The sequence below is a fragment of the Anser anser genome (assembly GCF_964211835.1).
Source record: "Anser anser genome assembly, chromosome: 8".
NCBI classification, from domain to species: domain Eukaryota; kingdom Metazoa; phylum Chordata; class Aves; order Anseriformes; family Anatidae; genus Anser; species Anser anser.
In genome coordinates this window covers 27,129,349-27,148,844 of record NC_139728.1, presented here as the reverse complement: position 1 = coordinate 27,148,844, position 19,496 = coordinate 27,129,349, and the positions used below count along the sequence as shown (strand labels likewise).

At 52.6% G+C, this 19,496-nt stretch overlaps 3 protein-coding genes across 3 annotated transcripts; 2 read left to right on the top strand and 1 right to left on the bottom strand.

Annotated features, from left to right (window-relative positions):
- Window positions 1–1,034: 1,034 nt before the first annotated feature.
- CIMAP2 (ciliary microtubule associated protein 2) lies at window positions 1,035–5,747 on the bottom strand (the record flags this gene model as incomplete). Its single annotated transcript, XM_083845965.1, has 7 exons — window positions 1,035–1,261; window positions 2,369–2,512; window positions 3,778–3,926; window positions 4,078–4,668; window positions 4,763–4,900; window positions 5,015–5,403; window positions 5,729–5,747. The coding sequence occupies 7 exons, from the start codon at window positions 5,745–5,747 to the stop codon at window positions 1,159–1,161; spliced, it is 1,533 nt and encodes a 510-aa protein (XP_083702091.1). The 3' UTR covers window positions 1,035–1,158.
- A 2,781-nt stretch (window positions 5,748–8,528) lies between these two features.
- PARS2 (prolyl-tRNA synthetase 2, mitochondrial) lies at window positions 8,529–9,991 on the top strand. The gene has a single exon (XM_083846874.1). It carries the CDS (start codon window positions 8,604–8,606, stop codon window positions 9,987–9,989), a length of 1,386 nt encoding a protein of 461 aa, XP_083703000.1. The 5' UTR covers window positions 8,529–8,603; the 3' UTR covers window positions 9,990–9,991.
- Window positions 9,992–12,069: 2,078 nt separating this feature from the next.
- Window positions 12,070–19,440, top strand: TTC4 (tetratricopeptide repeat domain 4). Its single transcript, XM_083846875.1, has 10 exons — window positions 12,070–12,305; window positions 12,388–12,505; window positions 12,616–12,777; window positions 13,274–13,351; window positions 14,158–14,282; window positions 14,577–14,663; window positions 15,287–15,501; window positions 16,690–16,771; window positions 17,787–17,869; window positions 18,744–19,440. Exons 1-10 carry the CDS (start codon window positions 12,192–12,194, stop codon window positions 18,841–18,843), a joined length of 1,164 nt encoding a protein of 387 aa, XP_083703001.1. The 5' UTR covers window positions 12,070–12,191; the 3' UTR covers window positions 18,844–19,440.
- Window positions 19,441–19,496: the final 56 nt, after the last annotated feature.

Below are 19,496 nucleotides of genomic sequence, written 5' to 3'. Positions count from 1 at the left end.
CCTTCCAGGCAGAAGTTCCTGTGCTTTCTCCTGAAAATCCAGGCTGCCAAACGCCTAAACTCCCCTGAAACGTCAATCTAGGTGCTAAAGTCCTATGTTCCTTTAACCAACTAAATGTTTAGCCCTGACCTATGCTGTGTTTTGCAATCCTCTGTTTTTCTACCCCAGCAGGATTGCTATAGCCTGTACTCACCCACATCACTGCTCAGGCATTTCCCTTCAGAGGCCTCCTTTTTCCTTTGCTTGCCTTTCTCTTACAATAATCACAATTTCTTTAAATTACTATAGTTTTACCTGTGTTCAATACTCTCTCCCACCAAAGGGTAATCGCAGATTAATTAGCATACTTAATCAGCCACAACTAACATGTAACTACACCTAAATTTAATTATTCCAGTCCGGTCTAAACACTAGTATGAGACTTCGTAAAGGTTAACTCTAAGTGAACCAGCGTACTCATGGTATACTTTTATGGCCATCCTTTGTTACAACCAACACAACTTTCTGTTCGTTTCACTTTGTTCATTGCCTCCAGGTCTTAATACCCTACAAAAGTTGGAGTGATTACACCGAATTCCCCCTAATGCCCTCCAGCTGCTTATAAGCAGTTGAGCTGTTAATTGAAGTGGAGCTGTGCGTTACATCTTGTAGCGAAGCTGCTTGCACCTAACTACTTCAGAGGTAGCACGGGACAGGTACGCAGACAGTAGGAGAAAGCCTGACCCCTCCCAGCTGCCATGGCATTGTTTTCTCAGACCCAGCTCTCTGAGTTGCAGCAGTAGACCTTGGGGTGTTCATCTGCGTGCTGTGATCAGTGCTGCATGCACGTAACACGTAGGTACCACTTCTTTGAGCAGTGCGACCTGAGGGGGAAGGAAATGCTACATATTGAATGACCCGTGTGTGCCAGCAAACCTTCCTTTCATTGACTTACACTATCTGACATCCTCTTCTCAACTGTGTCAAGTTGAAAATTAAAAATAATAATAATAATAATTACTCAACAGACAAGTTAGAGTGATGATTGTCTAAAGAGTGTTTTATTACCACAGCACAAGAGTTGTTTCATACCTCCTGTTGCGAGTATTCTCATCTACACCGTCCCTTCTACTGGCGTGTCTGTGATTTATTTGCCGATCCGAGCTTCCCAGCACCACCTTACACGTGGAAAGCAGGAGTGATTTCTTCACAAATGTCTGGGCAGCGTGGAGCAGAAATCAGATCTCTCCAATTGTTTTTCGCAACAGGCCTGAGCCGCTCACTGTGAAAAGAGGATGTGATTCAGTGGACTCAAATTATTGGCCGGATTAATCTCATTAGTCTTAATGAGCGTGGAGGTGAACAGAGCTCGTAAAAGCCTGCCTATTCCCTTGAAGGTACAGCTGTAGCTTGAAAAGTGATTTTGGAGCTAGCGCTGTTTGATCATTGAGCAATTCGGTGCATTTGAACATCCTGCTCACTGTTCAGATTCTTCATTTTTTTTATTCCTAATGGAACTGCACACTTAACAAAGCTGGGCGATATTGAAAGCTCGATTTCATTGTGCCTCCTTCATCACAGGATAGCTAACGGAGCTGCCCCACTGAAAGCTGTCAAGTTATATTCAGCTAAGGCACGTTTCTAACTACTCTCTGGAGATCAAGACAGCCTTTGCAGAGCTGCAGCCCGTAGTGCCACCGCAGCAGTTTGCTAATCTTGGCCACAAGCAAAGGTGAAAGCGGAGGGCTGTCCTGAGGTCCCTCATTAGCACAGTTCCGAACTGCTTCACGGGGCTTCTCACCCTGGCGATTTCAAAGCCCTTTGTGATGGAGCTGAGCCTTGTTATCTTCCTTCTTCAAATGGGTAAACCAAGGCACAGGCTGAGAACGCGATTTTTGTTCAAGGCCATTGATCAACCGGTGCTGGGAGTGGATCGAGGAAGCCTGGTCACCCATCCCCTGTCCAGTTCCTTCCCAGGCTGCCTCCTCTAACTGAGAGGGAAACTTTATCCGTACCTCCATGGCACACAAGCTGCGTTTCACGAGGTGGAAGAACAACCACCGTAGTATCCTGGAAGTGCCTGGGTAGCCAGTACTTCTCTAACCTCCCGCTGCCCTTGCACGGCAGGGAAGCTCTGAGGTCTCCTCGCTTTTTCACAGACATTAACGTGCTCATTCACAGAGCAAACCTGCAGTGGGGCCAGCAAGTGTTCCTTAGTCTCACAGCAGCCCTTTAACTCCACAGCCACCCCTTCTGCTATTTAGCCTCTCACGTCGGTTGTAAAGCATCAGCAACGTGCCCTTGGCCTCACAAGAGTTGCTTTAGCCGAATGGTTTTCCTGCAGGCCGGTGTGAAACCAGCTACATTCCCCATCGTACGTCAGACTTACAGCAGGTAGGCGTCCTGCTTCAGGTTGCTCAGGTACCGCTGAGCGTCGTGCAGGTACAGGGACTGGTACCTGAGCTTCCGAGGGTAGTTTTCATGCTTGGTGACATTGTAGCGGCCAACACCTACGGGATTCTGGAAGCAGAAGGTCACACATGGTTTCCCATCCCATCGTTGCAGAGGCAAAACCAGGCAGTGGCTTTCTGTGGCTAGGCCTTCAATTGCAAAAATCCAGCAATATGTGGAATATCTTAACCAAGAAGGTCTGTATTGCAGGGGAGGGAGGAGGAGACATGCTGATTGATGTTAGCCCAGCCAGGCCCCTTCACAAGCAGTTCCTCTCGTCTCACTGACCCTCAAAGTAGCTGGGCCTGATTAGCTCGGCTGGCTCAAGCGTGCTCCCCGGTTGCCTACTGCTAGCGATAGCCACGGGCGGCTTTATCGCAGCCTTGCCACTGAAAAGTAATCTGTCAGGTTCCCCAGCAATTATGAAGATGTCTTGACCTCTTGCAAGTTGCCTGCTCCCCACGCAGCTGCACAAAGGAGAGAGCGAGCCGTGTGGAAGTCTGCTCCTCGTCCCTAGCCAAGGTGGGCTGTTTGAAACCAAAGCTTTCCTTGCCTGCTTTGAGCCCTTCAGGTTTTGTTCTGGCTCTCCGTGGGGAAGCTGCACAGCTGAATACAGCTCTGGGAACAGGTACTAAGGGAAGGGCTCATAGCTGCGTTGGCTCTTCAACATGCTGCTGATGCTGCTAGAGGGAAAGCTGGCTTTTAAGCAGCAGAATACGACTTTCTGGGAGGATACAAGGAGCTCCTGGCACCTAAAAGGACTCAGAGCAGCAGGCAGTCCAGCTGCTTTCATCCATGAAGCACTTCCCTTGCCTGCAAATGATGCAGAGCAAACCTGATGGGAAGGGGGCGTCTGAGCGTCCACAGGGGAGGGCAGAGGCCTGAGGATGGGCAGGGGCGCCGTGGTTGCTGCTGGGCTCCTGCCCTGCTGTCAGCCGGGCTGCACTGCCCGAGGGCAGCACAACCTCTGCCATGGGTGCCCACAGCTGGTGCAGGAGCACAAGTTCCCGTTGACCTGGCAGGAGTTTGGGCCGTGTGCTTTATTCACCATTCATTCCTTAGCAACACGTGCTGGGCAAGGACGGCACCCGGAGAGGGGCTCACCTCCCGTGCGGAGGACAGGCATCTGGCCACCTCCCCCAGGTTTCCTTGATAGTCAGGGGGGAGAAAAATGCTCCTGCTGAGGTCAGCCTGCCCTTCCCTCAGAGACACACCTGACCTCCAGCTGGCGAGGCCTGTCCTCTCACCCTCACGGCGTGCCCTCAAGGGATCAGGGACGGCGATGGAGGGAGCTTCCAGCCTGACACCTCCCGTGTCCCTGTCCTGCTGTGTTCCCTGCTCGCTCACCTCGTTCCCTGCTCGCTCACCTCGTTCCCACTGAAGAGGCGGTCGGACTTTCTGTCAAACCTCTTGGCAGACGACCAGAACGGGGGCTGGTTGAAGTCTGCTGATCCCCCAACGGGCTTGGGATCGTACGAGCCGGGCCCCACCACATGCTGTGCGAAAGGAAACCTCTTACACTTCATCCTGCGTGCGGAAAGCTGCACGGCTGCCCCAGGGCCCCGGCACCCCCAGGTGGGCTCGGTGGCTCCGGCAGGACAGGCAGGTCCCACGGGGACGTGGTGGGGACACCCCGCTCCCACTGACCGCGTCCCTCGGGCACTGGCTGAGCGTGGCCCAGAAGATCCTCTCCGAGGGGCAGCCTGGGTTCCTCGGCAGGGTGCTGAAGCATCCTTTCTTCTTGTTTTCCTTCGACACCAGCTCATCCAGGAAACTCTTGGCAGTGCCAGCGCTCAGCTCGGCGCCTTTCCTCTGCTGGGGCAAGGGAGCGGCGTGAGGGGCTCGGCTGCTGGTGGTCTCTGCAGCCACCCCATCCGTCTCTCGAGAGCTGAGCCTTGCCACTGCTCGTGGGCACAATCCTGCTCCCCTGTGCTCTGCCTGTTTCACCCGGCCGCTCAGATCCAAAGGAAGCCAAAGAGCGAAACTCAAACGGGGTCTGGCGTAAAGCAGCTCTCCACCATACTCTGCCCCGTTTTGTGGGGGCAGTGCCACAGCTTGCTGAGAAACCCCATCCAGGCGCGTGGTCCCGGGGCTACGCACCTCCCAGTCGTGCCGCCGGCCACCGCTGGGCTTCGCCTTGTCCCCTGAGACCTGGCAGGGGACGCGGCCGCCCGCCCGCCGCAGCCCCTCCTCGATGCTGCTGGGCAGGGAGTAGGTGCCGGGCCCCGGGCCGCTGCCCTGCAGGCACAGGGGGGAAGGCAATGGGGCCGTGCTCAGCGGGGGGACAGGGCCACCCCATGGACGTGTCCCCGGGGCGAGGGGCAGGACGTGCCATGGCTGATGGTAGGGTGCACTTCTCCGTCCTGCTGTCCATCAGCCCTCGCGTGCTGGCGGAGTGCTTGTCCCTCTCCTCCAGCGGGGTGTAGGGGTTCCCCCGGGGGCCGTAGGTGCCGGGGCCGGGGAAGCAGTCCTGGGGGAGAGAAGGGAGGGTGTGGGCAGCCCCCGACCAGCCCTAGAAGGGGGGACGATACCCGCAGTGATGCCGGCAGCTCCCGAGTCAGGCTGAGACGTACCCGCCGGCCACCCTCGGCTCCCGTGTGTCGCAGATGCCCCGGAGGCTGGAGGGCCGCGTCTCCTGCAGGAAGCCCCTGATGTTGTACGTCCCCGGGCCCAGCCTCTCCTCCTGGAGGAGAGAGGAGAGCGTGAGGATGAGCCGGGCGCTGCTGGCAGCGCTGCCTGTGTCACTTGGCCCCCAGGAAATGTGCATGGAGGGTGGATCGACCCCAGCTCCTACCTGGCGTTTGCGTTTCTTCTTCATCACCTTGAAGTGGAAATGGGGCAGCTGGATCTGCCGTGAGCCCGTCTCTGCTCCGGCCCAGCCGGAGGCTGGCGTTCTCCCCTGCAAGGCAGAGCCGGAGCACCGCTGTGCATACACCGCGGCCGCACGTCCCGCTGCTCGTCCCGGCTCTGTCGCTCATCCCGGTGTAAGGCACCAAGAAAGGGGTTTGCTCATGGGTGGCTCGGGACTTGGCAGCCTGCATGTGGCCTGGAAGGCAGCTCCCAGGGAAAGCTGGCCTTTGCTTTGGGTCCTCACTGCCCGCAGACCACAGGAGCAGCTGCTCTGCTGAGCTGCACGCTCCCGAGCCCGGGGCGTGAGCAGCTTGCATCCACGCCGACACCCCAGGGTGCTCCCGAGCCCGAGCTAGGTGTCCCCAGCTGTTGTGTGCAAAACGGTCACAGCTGATGTGGGAGCTGCACTGGTAATTCTGGCTCTCCCCCCATGTACGCACGGCCTCACCTGGCTGCCCATGTCTCATGCAGGTGGCTCTGTGGCGGCAGCCCACGCCGTGGCAGCCCTCGCCATGGTACCCACATTCTGTGGGGCCGAGCTGAGGACCCTGGCTGGAACGGGGGCCTGGCAGCCTGCAGCCCCGCCACCCTGCCTGTAGCAGGTCCCTCGAGCCCTCTGGGATGGCTCTGAGCGGGCGCCCGAGGGCAGTTTGGCTGCAGAAGTGCACAGCCCACGCCTGGCTCCCACCAGGGACCCAGTGTTGCTCTCCCAGCACCTGCATTCCCGTGTGTCACACGAACCGGTTCAGCCCAAGTGCCGCGAGGATGCAGGGGATGGTGTCACCACCCGGTGTCCCCTAGTGGGGTACCCATCTGTGTAAAACCCATCTCTGCTCCCTACAAAGGTGTGACCCATGATGTAGGGCACCCAACACTGGCAGATGCTGTATGCACCTAAATCGTAGGCAGCCCTGAGCCCCAGATTATGATATGCATTCTTCTGTTTGATTAATTACTGTGTTTGTACCAGTGTGGTTTATTTTCAAAGTGTCATCTGCTCAGGAGGAGCTGTCTGAAAGCTCCCAGGGGTTGCTCAGCAGAGCCTGCACCTTGGGTAGCTGCCAGGGGGCAGGGGACGTGTGGTGCTGTTATATCCCCCAGGAACTTCCCGAGGGCTGGCTCTAGGACAAGCCCTGAGATTACTGCCTTACTGGGCATAAAAACATCATCCTAGAGCTGTGCGATTACAGTAACATCACTGGAGGGAATGGAAGCTCTCAGGAAATTTAGCTGATGAGGTATGTGAGCCAGCGCTGTGGGCTCGCATACCCTCCAAACTGTGTAAGACCATGCCCAGGGTCAGCCAGGATGCTGAACCCCAGGCCCAAACTGCAAATCCTCCACAGAACGGAGAGAGGTTTGGCTGCTGAACGACTTCACCTCTCACCTGCCCTGCTGGCAAGGAAAGAAACATTTTCCACCACCCAGTAAGGATCCAGGACTCTGGCTTCTCCAATACCAACCTCCTGCCCTGCTTTGGCAAGGTCCTGTAGCCAGTGTGGCTGGGCCAGGGCTGACACCTTTATTTGCCCCCCACCCAGCACAGCAGGAAAAAATAGAGCACAGACAGGCTTTCAGGCACAAAGCCCCAGGCTTAGCTCCTCATCCAGTGCTGCCTGCTGGTTTAATAAGACATATCAGCTTTCCCTGCAGACCATGTCTCCTGTATAGCCTCAAACCCTCACAGTTAAAACACCGCCCCGGCAAATCAATCCAAGATGGTTTTGTCTCTTTGATCAGCACAGCAGGCAGTAAGTCACTGAAGGAAGGAGGAAAAGTGTTTCACTTCTGCGGCTGGAACAAGCGATAGAAACAGTGAAGGACAACTCTCCGGCCCTGAACCGCCTGGTGAAAACCTTCCACTTGCTGAGCAAGCAGGAGATGGCCATGGGGATATCCGCCGTGGTACCAGGCATCCTGCAGGACCTGCAGCTCAGCCACTGCATGTCTCCCCAACAGCGTCTCCATTGCTCGCTTAATTGCGGTGAGAAACACGTAGGAAGAAGTAATTACCTGGCAAAACCAGTGGAGGCAGTTTGGGAGTGAAGTTGTTATGTGGGAGCCTGGAAGCCACAGCCAGATCCTGGCTTGGGCACTGAGCTGCTGAGAGACCTGTCCCTCTGGGCAGTGCTTTACAGGATGCTGAGTCCTCTTGCAGGGCCGTCTCAAGTATTTAGTGGCTTCAGTGCTCCTAAATCACTCAGGAGCATTAAAAATGGCCCCTTTAATCCCTTGATTTTCCCATTTCCACACCTTTATAAATGGGAGTGCACCTCAGTGTTTATTCCCTGTTATAGAATAATCATGAAGATTTCCTCAAATCCCTTTTCTGAATAAAATAAGGGTTCACTCTTACTTCCTTATATTTTAAAATGATAATTCAATTCCTGGTAAAATGAGGGTCAGTGAAGTGAAATCTCCTCCCCTAGTGGAGTACTTTTATATGTGCTTACAACTGCTCTTCAGAGATTTTTAATTTCCACTGAGCTCCAGCTCCAGGCAGGAGGCTGAGAAGTGCAGCAAGGAGGCGGTCACTGGGCATGGGGGGATGTCCACCCGTTCAGTTTGACTTGAGGAATCTGGAATGACACAGGACAAAGGCTTTTGGTCTCCCGTCCTTTATTCAGGCACACTCCCATGGATGGCCAAGCAGCCCAACCTCAGAGGATGCTCTCCCCTCGTCCCTGGCCCTGAGCAGGGAAGGGGAGCAGATGAGCACGGAGGACACTGCAGGCACATGACAGCACAACATTTCTCTGGACCAGCTGCTTTCAAGGATCGCCAGGAACCAAAATTACACCCAAGGCCAACAGGACGATGTCCCTGGGGCCTGCACAGCTTCCCTAGCGCTGCTAACCGTGGGTGTCAGCCATCACACTCCCGTCACGGGGCGCTGCCCTGGGCCAGGAGCTGGCCTGAGGTGTGGTGTTTTAATGTCTCTGCCACCACACTACAGCCAGGCACGAAATGTGCCTCGTGAAGGCATTATCCACAGTGCCTGGAGAGCGCTGAGACGGGTCAGGGCTCGCTGCCTGCCAGCACAAAACAGCAGCCGAGGGGCCTCGAGGTTTGCCCGCGGGGCCAAACCGGGGCACCTCGCACCCCTCGGGATGCTGCCCTCAGCCACCACGGCCTCCCCTCAGCGCCTCGCGGCCTCCGCACGGCAGACGGCGCCCTCGTTCCCTTTCCCTTCCCGTCCCTCCCCGCCGCCGCCATGACGGAGCCTCCCCCCGGCGGCCATTCCCGCTTCCGCCCGCCGCCGCCATTTTGTGGGCTGCGCCCCCAGCCCCTGCCCGCGGCGGCTCCCGGGGCCGGCCGCCGCCATGTCGGGAGGGCTCCGCGGGTGGCGAGCGGCGGCCGGCCCGCTGCTGCAAGCCTCCGGGGCCCCGCACGGAGCGAGGCGGCGGCGGCTGCTGCTCTCTCAGCTCTTCCAGCCCCTAAACCTGCAGGGCGAGGGAGGCGAGGCGGGCTGGGAGGCGGGGAGCCGCAGCCACAGGCTGATGGTGCAGGGGGGGCTCATCCACCCCGGCAGCACCGGCTGCTACTGCTACCTGCCGCCCGCCGTCCGCGCTATGGAGAAGCTCGTCCGCCTCATCGACGGCGAGATGGAGGCCGTCGGCGGGCAGAAGGTGAACATGCCCAGCCTGAGCTCGGCAGAGCTGTGGCGTGCCAGCGGGCGCTGGGAGAATATGGGGCCGGAGCTGTTCCGCCTGGCTGACCGGCACGGCAAGGACTATTGCCTGGGCCCTACACACGAAGAGGCGGTCACGGAGCTGGTGGCCGCTCAAAGCAACCTGTCCTACAAGCAGCTGCCGCTGCGCCTCTACCAGGTGACGAGGAAGTTTCGGGATGAGCCCAAGCCCCGCTTCGGCTTGCTGCGCAGCCGGGAGTTCTACATGAAGGACATGTACACCTTCGACGCCTCCGAGGAGGCGGCTCGGCAGACCTATGAGCTGGTGTGCGGCGCCTACCGCGGCCTCTTCGAGCGCCTGGGGCTCCGCTGCGTCCAGGTGCGGGCGGCCACGGGCAACATCGGGGGCACCACGTCCCACGAGTTCCAGTTGCCGGCGGACATCGGCGAGGACAGGCTGGTGCTGTGCCCCGACGGACACTTTGCGGCCAACGTGGAGGTGCTCAACGGGGAGCAAACTTCGTGCCCCACGTGTGGAGAAAAACTCACCCAGACTAGAGGGATCGAAGTGGGGCACACGTTTTATCTGGGTACCAAGTACTCCGCTGTCTACAATGCCATCTACTACTCCCCAGACAACAAGCCCCACCTGGCAGAAATGGGTTGTTACGGGCTGGGTGTCACTCGCATCCTGGCAGCGGCCATCGAGGTGCTGTCAACGGAGGACAGCATCCGTTGGCCGAGCCTCATCGCGCCCTACCAGGTGTGCTTCATTCCCCCCAAGAAAGGCAGCAAGGAGGAGCAGGGAGCCACACTGCTGGAGCGCATCTACGATGACTTTGTTGAGGCCCATCCACACCTTGCGGGTGATGCGGTGCTGGATGACAGGACACAGATGACAATCGGCAAAAGGCTGAAAGATGCCAAAAAGCTGGGGTATCCCTACGTGGTCATAGCTGGGAAGAGGGTTTGTGAGGACCCCCCGGTCTTTGAGGTTTGGGAACAAAACTCTGGTGAGGTTTTGTACCTCACCAAGGAAGGTGTCATTGAGTTACTGAGTAAAGTGCAAGTCCCTTAAAATCCCTGTCTCCTAATCTGTCATTTTTGCTGCACTGAGTAGGCCTGAACAGTTCCTTTTTAAGGAGCTGTGGGCTGTCAGCGATGGCTCTGGGTGAGCAGAGCCATATCCAGTTCACATCAGAGCCACCTGCAGCATCTTGCAGCAGCGCCAGGAGATGGGTTGAGTAGGGTCAGGCCATATTCCCCCGTGGGCTGTCCCTGTGGTTTCATGGGCTTTGCTTTTGTTCAAACAACGTTCCTCCCTCTGGCTACAGCCCACGCAAGCCCCAGCAGAGGCTGCAACAGGGGGAGTCAGCCCTTCCTTCACCCTTTTCAGGTACTGAATTCTTTAAGTGTAGTGTTTTCAGAGGGTGAGAAAGGAAAGTGCCTTTCCCTGGCTTGCCTGTTCTCTTTGGAGACACCCAAGTTCTGTGAATGTGGAGTTTAATTTGCACATAATTTTATGTGTAAATTAATTTATGTGTTTGCCCAGAGAGATCCTTCCCAGCCTTGTTCCTGCAAGCATTTGATGGTGCTAAATGCTGAGCATGCACCCATCCCTGTGACACTGCTGTCATCTCCCCATGAACCCTTACGTGACTTTGCCATCCAGCCCTGGACAGGGAGATCTTTGGAGAGAATTGCCATGCCCCATGCTGCAGCTTCTGGATCTGCTGCATCTAGAGATCACAAGCAACATCAGGGCCACTGCCACGTAGGACTTCAGGGTAGAGCCGCTGCTCTCCTTGTGCTCCCAGAATTGAGGAGGTCGTCTAATCCTTCCCCCCGTCTGAGACAGGATCAGTTCTGTCTGCCATCTTCGTGGGAGACAAACCAGCTGCTGAAAGCCTCTGCATGAGTGCAGCATGCATCGTAACCCTGTGGTGCAGTGTAGGGTCTGTCCCATCAGTGCGGTCTACCATTGCTCTCAAGACCTGCTTTATACTGCAGTTACACGCAGGCGCACAAGCAGCGTAAGGTCACAGCAATGGCCTTACTTGTTGAGGTAAAGTTATCAACTCAGCAAAAGCTGTTATGATTCATAGGGGTGCAAGCTTTGGCTCTTTTCCCGGCATATCACCATCTGCTTTGCTGGACAGGGGAGTGGGGGGAAGCTGGGGGGCTCTTACTGACACCAGGGAAATTCCAGCAAATTGCACCTGACTCAGGGAGCCAAGTTCCAGAGGGGCTGCGCACACGGGCCCTGCTTGCTTCTGCTCGAGAGTAAAGAAACTGTCTTGGATGCACTTTCTCTGTACAAAATGGCTTATTCCTGCTGGTAGGCTCATGCAGTTCCCCTCCTGCTCTAAACCAGCTTGTGCTTGCAGTCCCAGCTCAGCCATCGGGCTGTTCCTTGTCCGTGCTAAGAGGATGCTCGTCTGCACAGCCGATGTGCACATGGGAGGTCTGTGTGTGTGTAAGAGACGTAATTAGCTGTCATCACGTGTGCTGGAGCCTTCACAGCGATCTGTGCAGCAGTCTGATGCTTACCCAAAGTATCCAGCCAAAGAATTAGCTGTTTCCTATCTTGCTATTGACTTGCTTATTCGTTTGTTTGTGTTTTTTCTTTAAGCTCTGCCGTAAGCCAGAGGTAAGGCAGCTCTCACGTGAATATTGACTTGCCTTGTGAGGAGCTTTGCAGATCCTAACAGTGTTATCTCAGGACTGATAACCATTGCAAAGCAGCTGTACAAGGTGAAGCCTGCTCGTTTCCCTGCCTCAGAAAAGCTGTTTCTGTCCCTCCCGAGGGTCCAGCGATGCTCTGGTTTCCCCCTTGCCGCTCCCACCGCCCTGCACACCTGCTGCTGACAGACCCAAAGCAGACCCTGTGCTGCCAGCACGGAGCTAAAAGCAGGACAAGGAGCAGCCGAGACCCTTCCAAACCATCGGGATGGGCTGGCACAGCCTTTATTTAAAGCCATCCTGCTAAGAGAGAAATACCCGCACCCCACAGGCGAGCAGCGCTTGCCTCAGCACCCACAAAACCAGCACCCACACCGCGTTTGCCCATCTCCCGCCTGGCACGGAGTGGGGCGGAGGCTTTTGGGGCTGCATAAGGAAACAGGGCAGGGTGTGAGGGGCTGCCCCCGAGGAGCAGCCGGCCCGGAGCTGCCATCTCCAGCCCCGGCACCCCCTCCCCGGCCCCGCAGCCCCTCAGCCGCTGGGCGGCCAAAATGGCGGCCGGGGGGGGGCCGGGCTGAGGCGGCGCCGCGCTGAGGGGATGGGGCCGGGCCGTGAGGAGCGGGGCGGGCTCAGGAGCACCATGGCGGAGCCCGAGGAGAGCGGCGAGCCTCGGAGGTACCGGGGCGGCTTCAACCCGGACACCTGGGAGCAGGTGAGGCGGCGGGGGAGCGGGAGGGAGGCGGGGGGAGCAGCGAAATGGCGGCGCGGGCTGAGGCGAGGCGTGTGCCCCGCAGGAGCTGGAGGCCATCCCCATGTTCATGAAGCGGTGCCCGGCCGAGATCGACGCGGCGCGGCAGCCCGACCTGGCCTGCCTGCAGTCCCTGCTCTTCGACGAGGAGCAGGACCCCGCAGGTTTGGGGCCGGGAGCCGGCGGGGGCCGCCCCTCAGCGCTGGGGGTGCCCCGGGGGGCGGCGGGGCTGCGCGGCCCCCCCTGAGGCCGCTGCCCTGGTGCCGCCTTGCAGAGCTGGCCAAGATGTACAAAAACGAGGGCAACGAGTACTTCAGGGAGAAGGACTACGGGAGGGCCGTCGTCTCCTACAGCGAGGGGCTGAAGAAGAAGTGCGAGGACGCGGAGCTGAACGCCGTGCTGCACACCAACAGGGGGGCCGCACACTTCTACCTGGGTGAGGGGTCCGGAGCTGCTTTCCTTCTATGTTCTCCTCCTTTTCTTGCAATACAGCATGATAAATAGCTTATTTGTGGTAAAAAGACGTCTGGAACCCTGAAAACCTGGCTCACGCTGGAGCCCAGCTGTGTGCAGGGCCTGCACTGATCTCAAGCATCTCTTGAAGCAACAGATTCTGCCACTCTGTGTCCTCCCAAAGCTACCACCCGTCCTATCAACACCACTGCTACAGCAAAGAGGCTGTTCTTGGCCTTTTAGTGCTGTTGCATGTTGCTGTTGGTAGATCATCTGCCTAGTCACATTGCTTATCTTTCACCTGTCTGATTCCTGTCCTTGCACTTCTTGCTCTAGGTTTGCTCCTTCTTCCCCCACTTGTTTCCTTGTGACTGTAGAAGTGGTGAATTAGTCTCCACATAAGCTATTTTGTTGCTTAGGGATCTGCTTGGATTTGAAGTGTAAATCAAAGTTTCTAAGCAGTTCTGCTTCGTTTATAGGTAACTACCGTTCTGCTCTCAATGATGCAATCCAAGCAAAAAAGCTGAAGCCCACCCATCTCAAAGCAATCGTAAGAGGTCAGTGTTAAAGCGTGTGTTCCTGCATGGAGTGCAAGGAACATCCTCTCAAAACAGCTTTAAGTATGTTGTGTTTACTTGTTACTCTTGTAGTTACAAACCTCAGAGTAGACTTTTGTTGCTTTTTTTCACTGCATGTTTCTGTGGTTTAAGTAACAGTGTTTATAAACCTTAAATTACTCTGAGTGTGCATCATGCTTTCTTTCAGGACTGCATTCATTTCAGAAAAGTAAAGCAGTTACGGTACTAGATCTCTTCTCTTGTTCTGCTGTTGCTGTTTCTCTCCAGTACATAGCTTTGTGTTTTGTATTGGATTTTCAATCAAAGTGCTGTCTTTTTGCTCTTCAGTTTCCCTATTTGTAAAAGATGCATTCACCGGACCTTTTTCTGTAGAAGATAGCATAACTTTTGCTGCTTTCTACAATATTTGCTTTTGGTGCGGGGTTGTGTTTTTTTCAGTATTCCTCATTCCATGTAAATTACTGCTTTATTTTTCCTGTTGAGACATACTAAAATGTTAATTCTGATGATGAAATTTTGCTCATAACAGACACTGCTAGCATCCTTCACAGACTTGTGACTAGACTAGCAAATGGTGCTATAGCTGCTAAGATGTCTTAGATGTTCTTCTCGGCTTACCACACCTGCTGGAAGTCTGTGATTGAACATGACCCCGCAAAACAATAGCATGTGTTGCTGTATATGCCTTTTGAAGGCACTAGGCCTAAAGCTGTCTTTATCACCACTTTGTATAGTAGTTATATACTGACTCCAATACCAGACACTTAAAGTCTTAATCCTTCCAGGAGCTCTCTGTCACATGGAGCTAAAGAATTTCACTGAAGCAATAGCATGGTGTGAGGAGGGCTTGCGAATAGATTCAAAAGAGAAAAAGCTTGTGGAAATGAGAGCTAAAGCTGACAAATTAAAGGTAAATATTATGGCAGTCTAGCATCTACTGTGCTTATTTCGGGATGGGTTCTGCCTGCTTTCCGTCTAGAAATTCTTTGGCCAAAGAGTACTCTGTGCAAGTTTCTCCGTAGTGTAATTTCTTCCCAAAACAGAACTGAGAGGCGGTTCTGCATAGCATGTGTTGTTGAGATGTGGAGGGAAAAGAGCTGGAGCCTTTCTGGAGATCCAGGCTGATTTCTCCACTCAGCAGCAGAGTAATGATGGGCAGTGACTTGCTGTGTTTGAACATGGTGCAATCTTCTCTTACACGCAGCGAGCTGAGGAGCGGGACGCAAGGAAAACAAAAGTGATGGAGAAGAAAGAACAAGGTCAAAAGGAAATTCTGCTTGCAGCAATAAAGGTGGGTCAGTGAGGGGATTTGTGTGTTTTAGTTTTTTTTTTTTTTTTCCCTTAAGAACTCTCTTGTTTGCCTCTAAGGATTTGTTTTCCTGTGCAGATTTGAGGGCTAGTGCCAAAAATACCGAGATAAAGCCATGGTTCTCCTCACATGCTTGGCTCTAGCCCCAGCTCCCAGGACTGTTACCACATTTTAGGTAACAACTAATGCAAAATACAAACCTAGTGTTAGGAGATGGACCAACTATCCAAGAGGAGCACTCAGGAGCTGCTGCATGTCGTTGCACCCTGAAGTTATGCTTGCTAGGTCCCAAAGAACAGAACTTCAGCTGCATCTCTTTCCCCATGTTTTCCCAGGCCTTTTGTCTCAGCACGCTAACTCCTCTGGATTCCTACCTCTCATCATTCATTTAATGAGCAGTCTGGGTGCCTGGATGAGGTTCTGGAATCTATGGGGAAGACCAGTCACCCAAGTCTGATACTGTAGGAAGGTTTTTGGTGGTATGCTTAAGAGCAGACTCATTAACAAGAGTGACACAACTTGTTCTTTTACTTACTGCTAATTTTTCTGATCTTATCTCCACGCATATACTTTTTTTTTTTTTTTAATTTCCTTCCTCCCCCTAGGAAAGAAATATCAAGCTGGTTCTTGAACCTTCGAATGATGAAGAGGAAATATTGGATGGTCTGGCTGAGATATCTTTAGATGGGTTCCACTCCGACAATGCCACGGGGGCCAAGGTGCACTTAGATGCTGATGGCAACCTGAACTGGCCTGTCCTCTTTCTGTATCCTGAGCACGAGCAGACAGACTTCATTGAGGCTTTCCATGAGAACTCCAGGTAAATGAACCGTCAGCAGCATTCTGGCATGAAGGAAAAGTTTGAGTAAATGTCAACGGCCCGTAAGTGAAACAGTGTCATACCACTGAAGTAGCTCCAGAGCTTGAATCTCGTAGCTCACCCTGCTTTTGAGCAGGAGGTTGTGCTGGATGACCTCCTGAGAATAATTCAGGTTGGAAGGGATCTGTGATTTACAAATGCTGCTTTAAAATACGAGGGCCAAAATCTAGATATTGCATACGTTTATAGTTCAGAGAAACGCATCATACATGTCTAGTGAGTGTGATTAAAGGGGCGTACACTGCCAGCCTACACCACTAGGCAGCGGTATTTGTGACCCATCTGCATGCATGGATTTCAGAGGTTCACTACTGTGCTGTTTTGAAACCCTCCCAATATGTGGGTCTTGACAAGAGGATTAAACTAAAAAAAATTGTAAAATGCTTCCATAAAGGAGCCTCTCATGATCACTAATGAGCCATTAGGCTTTTCTTAGGGCTAGCTGAAGTGCTGTAGACCTTACAGACTATAAGCAAGTGACTGGCAAGGGACTTCCACTTTCCTGACATAAACTTCAGTTTCTGGTCTGGCAAGTTTAAACAAACTCAGAATTTGTAACATTTTGTTGTAGGACATATGCATCCCTCAGATCCGCTAACAACATTACAGCTTGAAAATACAGTGCCAACAGATTAGTAAAGCTGTAGTTCTTACACAGTACTCTTTTCATGACCAAAGAAAGTGAAAATGGGTTCTTGGAACAAATTCCAAGAGCTGGTGCTTCCAGTTCTCCCGACGTACCAAAATAAACAAGTGACTGACACATGAGCATATTCTGAGCGCTGATCTGGTGAAGCACGGTGCTGATGGGACCAAGGAAAATCAGTTGTAGATTAAAAAATCACAGTGTTTATTTTTACACTTTTTTCAGTGTGAAAACGAAAATTAAAAATAACTTGCTCTTGCACTGCTCAAGCTTGAAGCCAATAGTATGAGTTAAACCAGGGCCTTGGTCTCATGGTGAAAGCAATGAGCTTCAAAGGAAGAAGCTATTAAACTTGTAGACATCTAAACTTATTTTCAGTCTGTAGACTGATTTGTTAACGTATTTTTACCATTATTCACATGCCAACTGTACAAATTAAACCGAACACTAAGCTAACAAGTCCATTTGTTTTTTTTTTTTAGATTTATTGATCATTTAGCAGTGATGTTTGCTGAGTTACCTCCTTGGGATTTAGAAAGAAAATACCTTCCTGGCAATCTTGAGGTGAGAAATTTGACTTTCCTTCTATTTGAGTTTGTTTGTGATATTAAGCATCTTTGTGTGTATGAAAGCAATGGTTCCACTATCTGTTTACCATACGTGGCTGTGAAATAAGGATTTGGAGATCTGCGTTCACTTGTGAACTCGAACATTTTCCAAAGTACTTTTTTTTATTGCACTTACATTGTATTTGGTCGAAGGTATTTATAGATATTGCCTAGATTCTCATTTTTGTAACAATAATTGAGATTTAGACCATCGAGTGGGTAAGCTGCTTGCTTTTTCACTTCATTGTGGTGAAATTGTTCAATACAAATGATAAAATACTTTTTTTTAAAAAAAAAGATACTACTTTCAGATCTAATTGGTGTGAGTTAAACACCCACCCTGTTAAACCCATCAAGTCAATGTGATTTTGTTGTGGCTACAGCAGGTTTGAAGAACTTTTCAGGAGCTGTACCTAGAAAGCTGTTGATGTTTGTCTCATTTTCCACTTGACACGTGCCAGGCAGCAGGGCAGCTGGTGGTGCGGTGGGCAGGCAGGTCCAAAAGGACAACATCTGTGTACCTTACCAGATTAGAAACTTGGATTGTAGCTGTGTGCGTGTACCTACAATCTAAGGCACAGCCAGATCTGAATCTCTTCTATTTAAACAAATCGAATGGATTTCTTTAAAACCTACTCAGTTTAATTCCTCCCATTGCTACATTTAACCTGTTAAAAGGTGAAATCCCAGAAGGCTGGGATTGCTTTGCTGTAAAGCACAGGAGCAGCCCCTGTATTTGTGTTCCTGCTGCCACTGCCATAAGAGGCTAAGCTGGTTTGTACCTGGAAGACTTTGAATTTACACGAAGCGGTATGCATGGCTGAAAACAGCGTGTGACGCAGCCAGTTCAAGGTACGGAAGTCTGATAAACCTCTAGTAGATCTGTGGTGTGCTGCTCCTGGGCTTTCAACAGCGTAGTAGTTTGCCTTCTTGTATCTGAAGTCTGTAATAACCCTCCCAAATTTCTTCAGCTCTACTTTGAAGACGAAGAAAGGGCAGAAATGTATGAGCTGAACCCAGAGCAGACGTTGCTACAGGCGCTGCAGCACCAAAGGTGAGGCTGTACCTGTTCGCTTCCAGCGGGAGCACAAAGGCACAAGGTACAAGCTTTGTGCTTTAAGGGCGGTTTTTTCCTCTGATTTAACAGTCCTAACTTGTGGCCGTCTCAAAGCGGGGAAGATGTAAAACACCAGGACCACGTGACCTTGTGGCCGGCTTTAGTGACTTGTTTTTTGTTTTTTCCCTCCAAAAAAATGTGCAGCTCTCTCCAGGGCTGCATAGAGTTGGGAAGGGCGAGTTGGACTACACACGAGCAGCAGCGTATAAAGAGAGCGTGTTGAAGGTTAACAATGCTCTTACTGTTCACGACGCTGTGCGAGCAGGTCCCCACCCAGCATGCAGCACAGTTTCACTCTCTGGAATTGACTTTCAAGTGTTGTGCGGTTATTTAGAGAAAAGAATCGGCTGTTTGTGAAATTGAAAAAAAAATAAAAAACACGTTGTAAAGCTCGTGCTGTTAGCTTGCACCGTCTTGTAGCTAGCTGGGGAAGGCCTGCGGCACGGCAGCAGTGCCTTGGTCTGTCCCGGGGAGCAGAGCTCTGGTCTTGCTGCTGCAGACCGTGTCTGAACTGGCACTCCATAAAACAGCAGCATGCACAAGCCCTCAGATTTCAGGCCGTACGGGCAGATGCAGAAGCCTCCTTCCAGGGACAGAATAACAGCTCTCTCTTAATTAGGAGTAGTTGTTGGGAGAAGCGTTGTTTTATAAGATGCTCCTCCTCGTATGTGTGTAGTCCCAGCTATGAAAGGCTCTGCCAATCAGCCAAAAGCTTTTCGTCAGCCTTTATTGAGCTGGGCAGAAGTCTCCTGCTTTGCAGAATGCTTTGCCAGACACAGGAAAACCAAAGGACTCTCTTTAATCTTTGCAGGTATTTTGTGAAGGCTGGGACGCCGACAGTTTTGGCATTTGTGAAGCGTTCTCCTTTCTCCAAGAAGTACTTCACTGGCAGGAAGGTGCATCGACTGTAACAGTGAGAATGAAACAAGGAATCTGGTGCAAAAAACAGTTGTTTCTGTTCTATCTCAGCTACAGAATGCAAACTTCTGCTTGCACAAAAATACCTCGCACACTTCAGGGGAGAAATAATCTTGGCACGTGGGGAAACTTCCAGCAAAGAAGCATAGAAGGAGAACGAAGGGCTTACAAGAGGGGATTATTTGTTTAAATAGAAATCCAGCTGGCTTGCAGAAGGTCTCCTCTCTGACAGGCTGCATGGGGTTTTGAAACAAACCTGAAACGGTGCCAAACATTGGCTGCAGCTGAAGCAACAGCAGCTGGGAATGTACTTACCTGTGAAAAATCACGGATTTCCTTCTGAGGTGGGTTGTAGTTGCCGGGGTTTAACAGCAGTGGTCTGGGGTGAGTACCTGCCTGCTGCCACGAGCTGAACGCGGTCGGGCTCCTGCTTGGGCCGTTCTAGCTCTGAGGATTAAGCAGCAGCTGCTTTTTTCACCGCTCAGCTCTGCTGCCAGCCTGAGTAAATCAGAGCTCTTTGTCTGGAGCGGTGTGTTTTACCGACTTTTGCTACCTATATGAAATGGAAATAAAGGCGTCTATTTTAAGCAGATTGACTCCTGCCTAATAAATGCGGTGATCATTTTTTCTCCCTGTATGAAATACT

Bases quoted from the DNA above. Each gene is read 5' to 3' on its own strand.
- TTC4 (XM_083846875.1), top strand. From the start codon at position 12,192: ATGGGGCCGGGCCGTGAGGAGCGGGGCGGGCTCAGGAGCACCATGGCG. The intron at 14,283-14,576 runs GTAAATATTATG...TCTTACACGCAG, and splicing joins CTAAAGCTGACAAATTAAAG to CGAGCTGAGGAGCGGGACGC. The intron at 16,772-17,786 runs GTGAGAAATTTG...AAATTTCTTCAG, and splicing joins ACCTTCCTGGCAATCTTGAG to CTCTACTTTGAAGACGAAGA.
- PARS2 (XM_083846874.1), top strand. From the start codon at position 8,604: ATGTCGGGAGGGCTCCGCGGGTGGCGAGCGGCGGCCGGCCCGCTGCTG.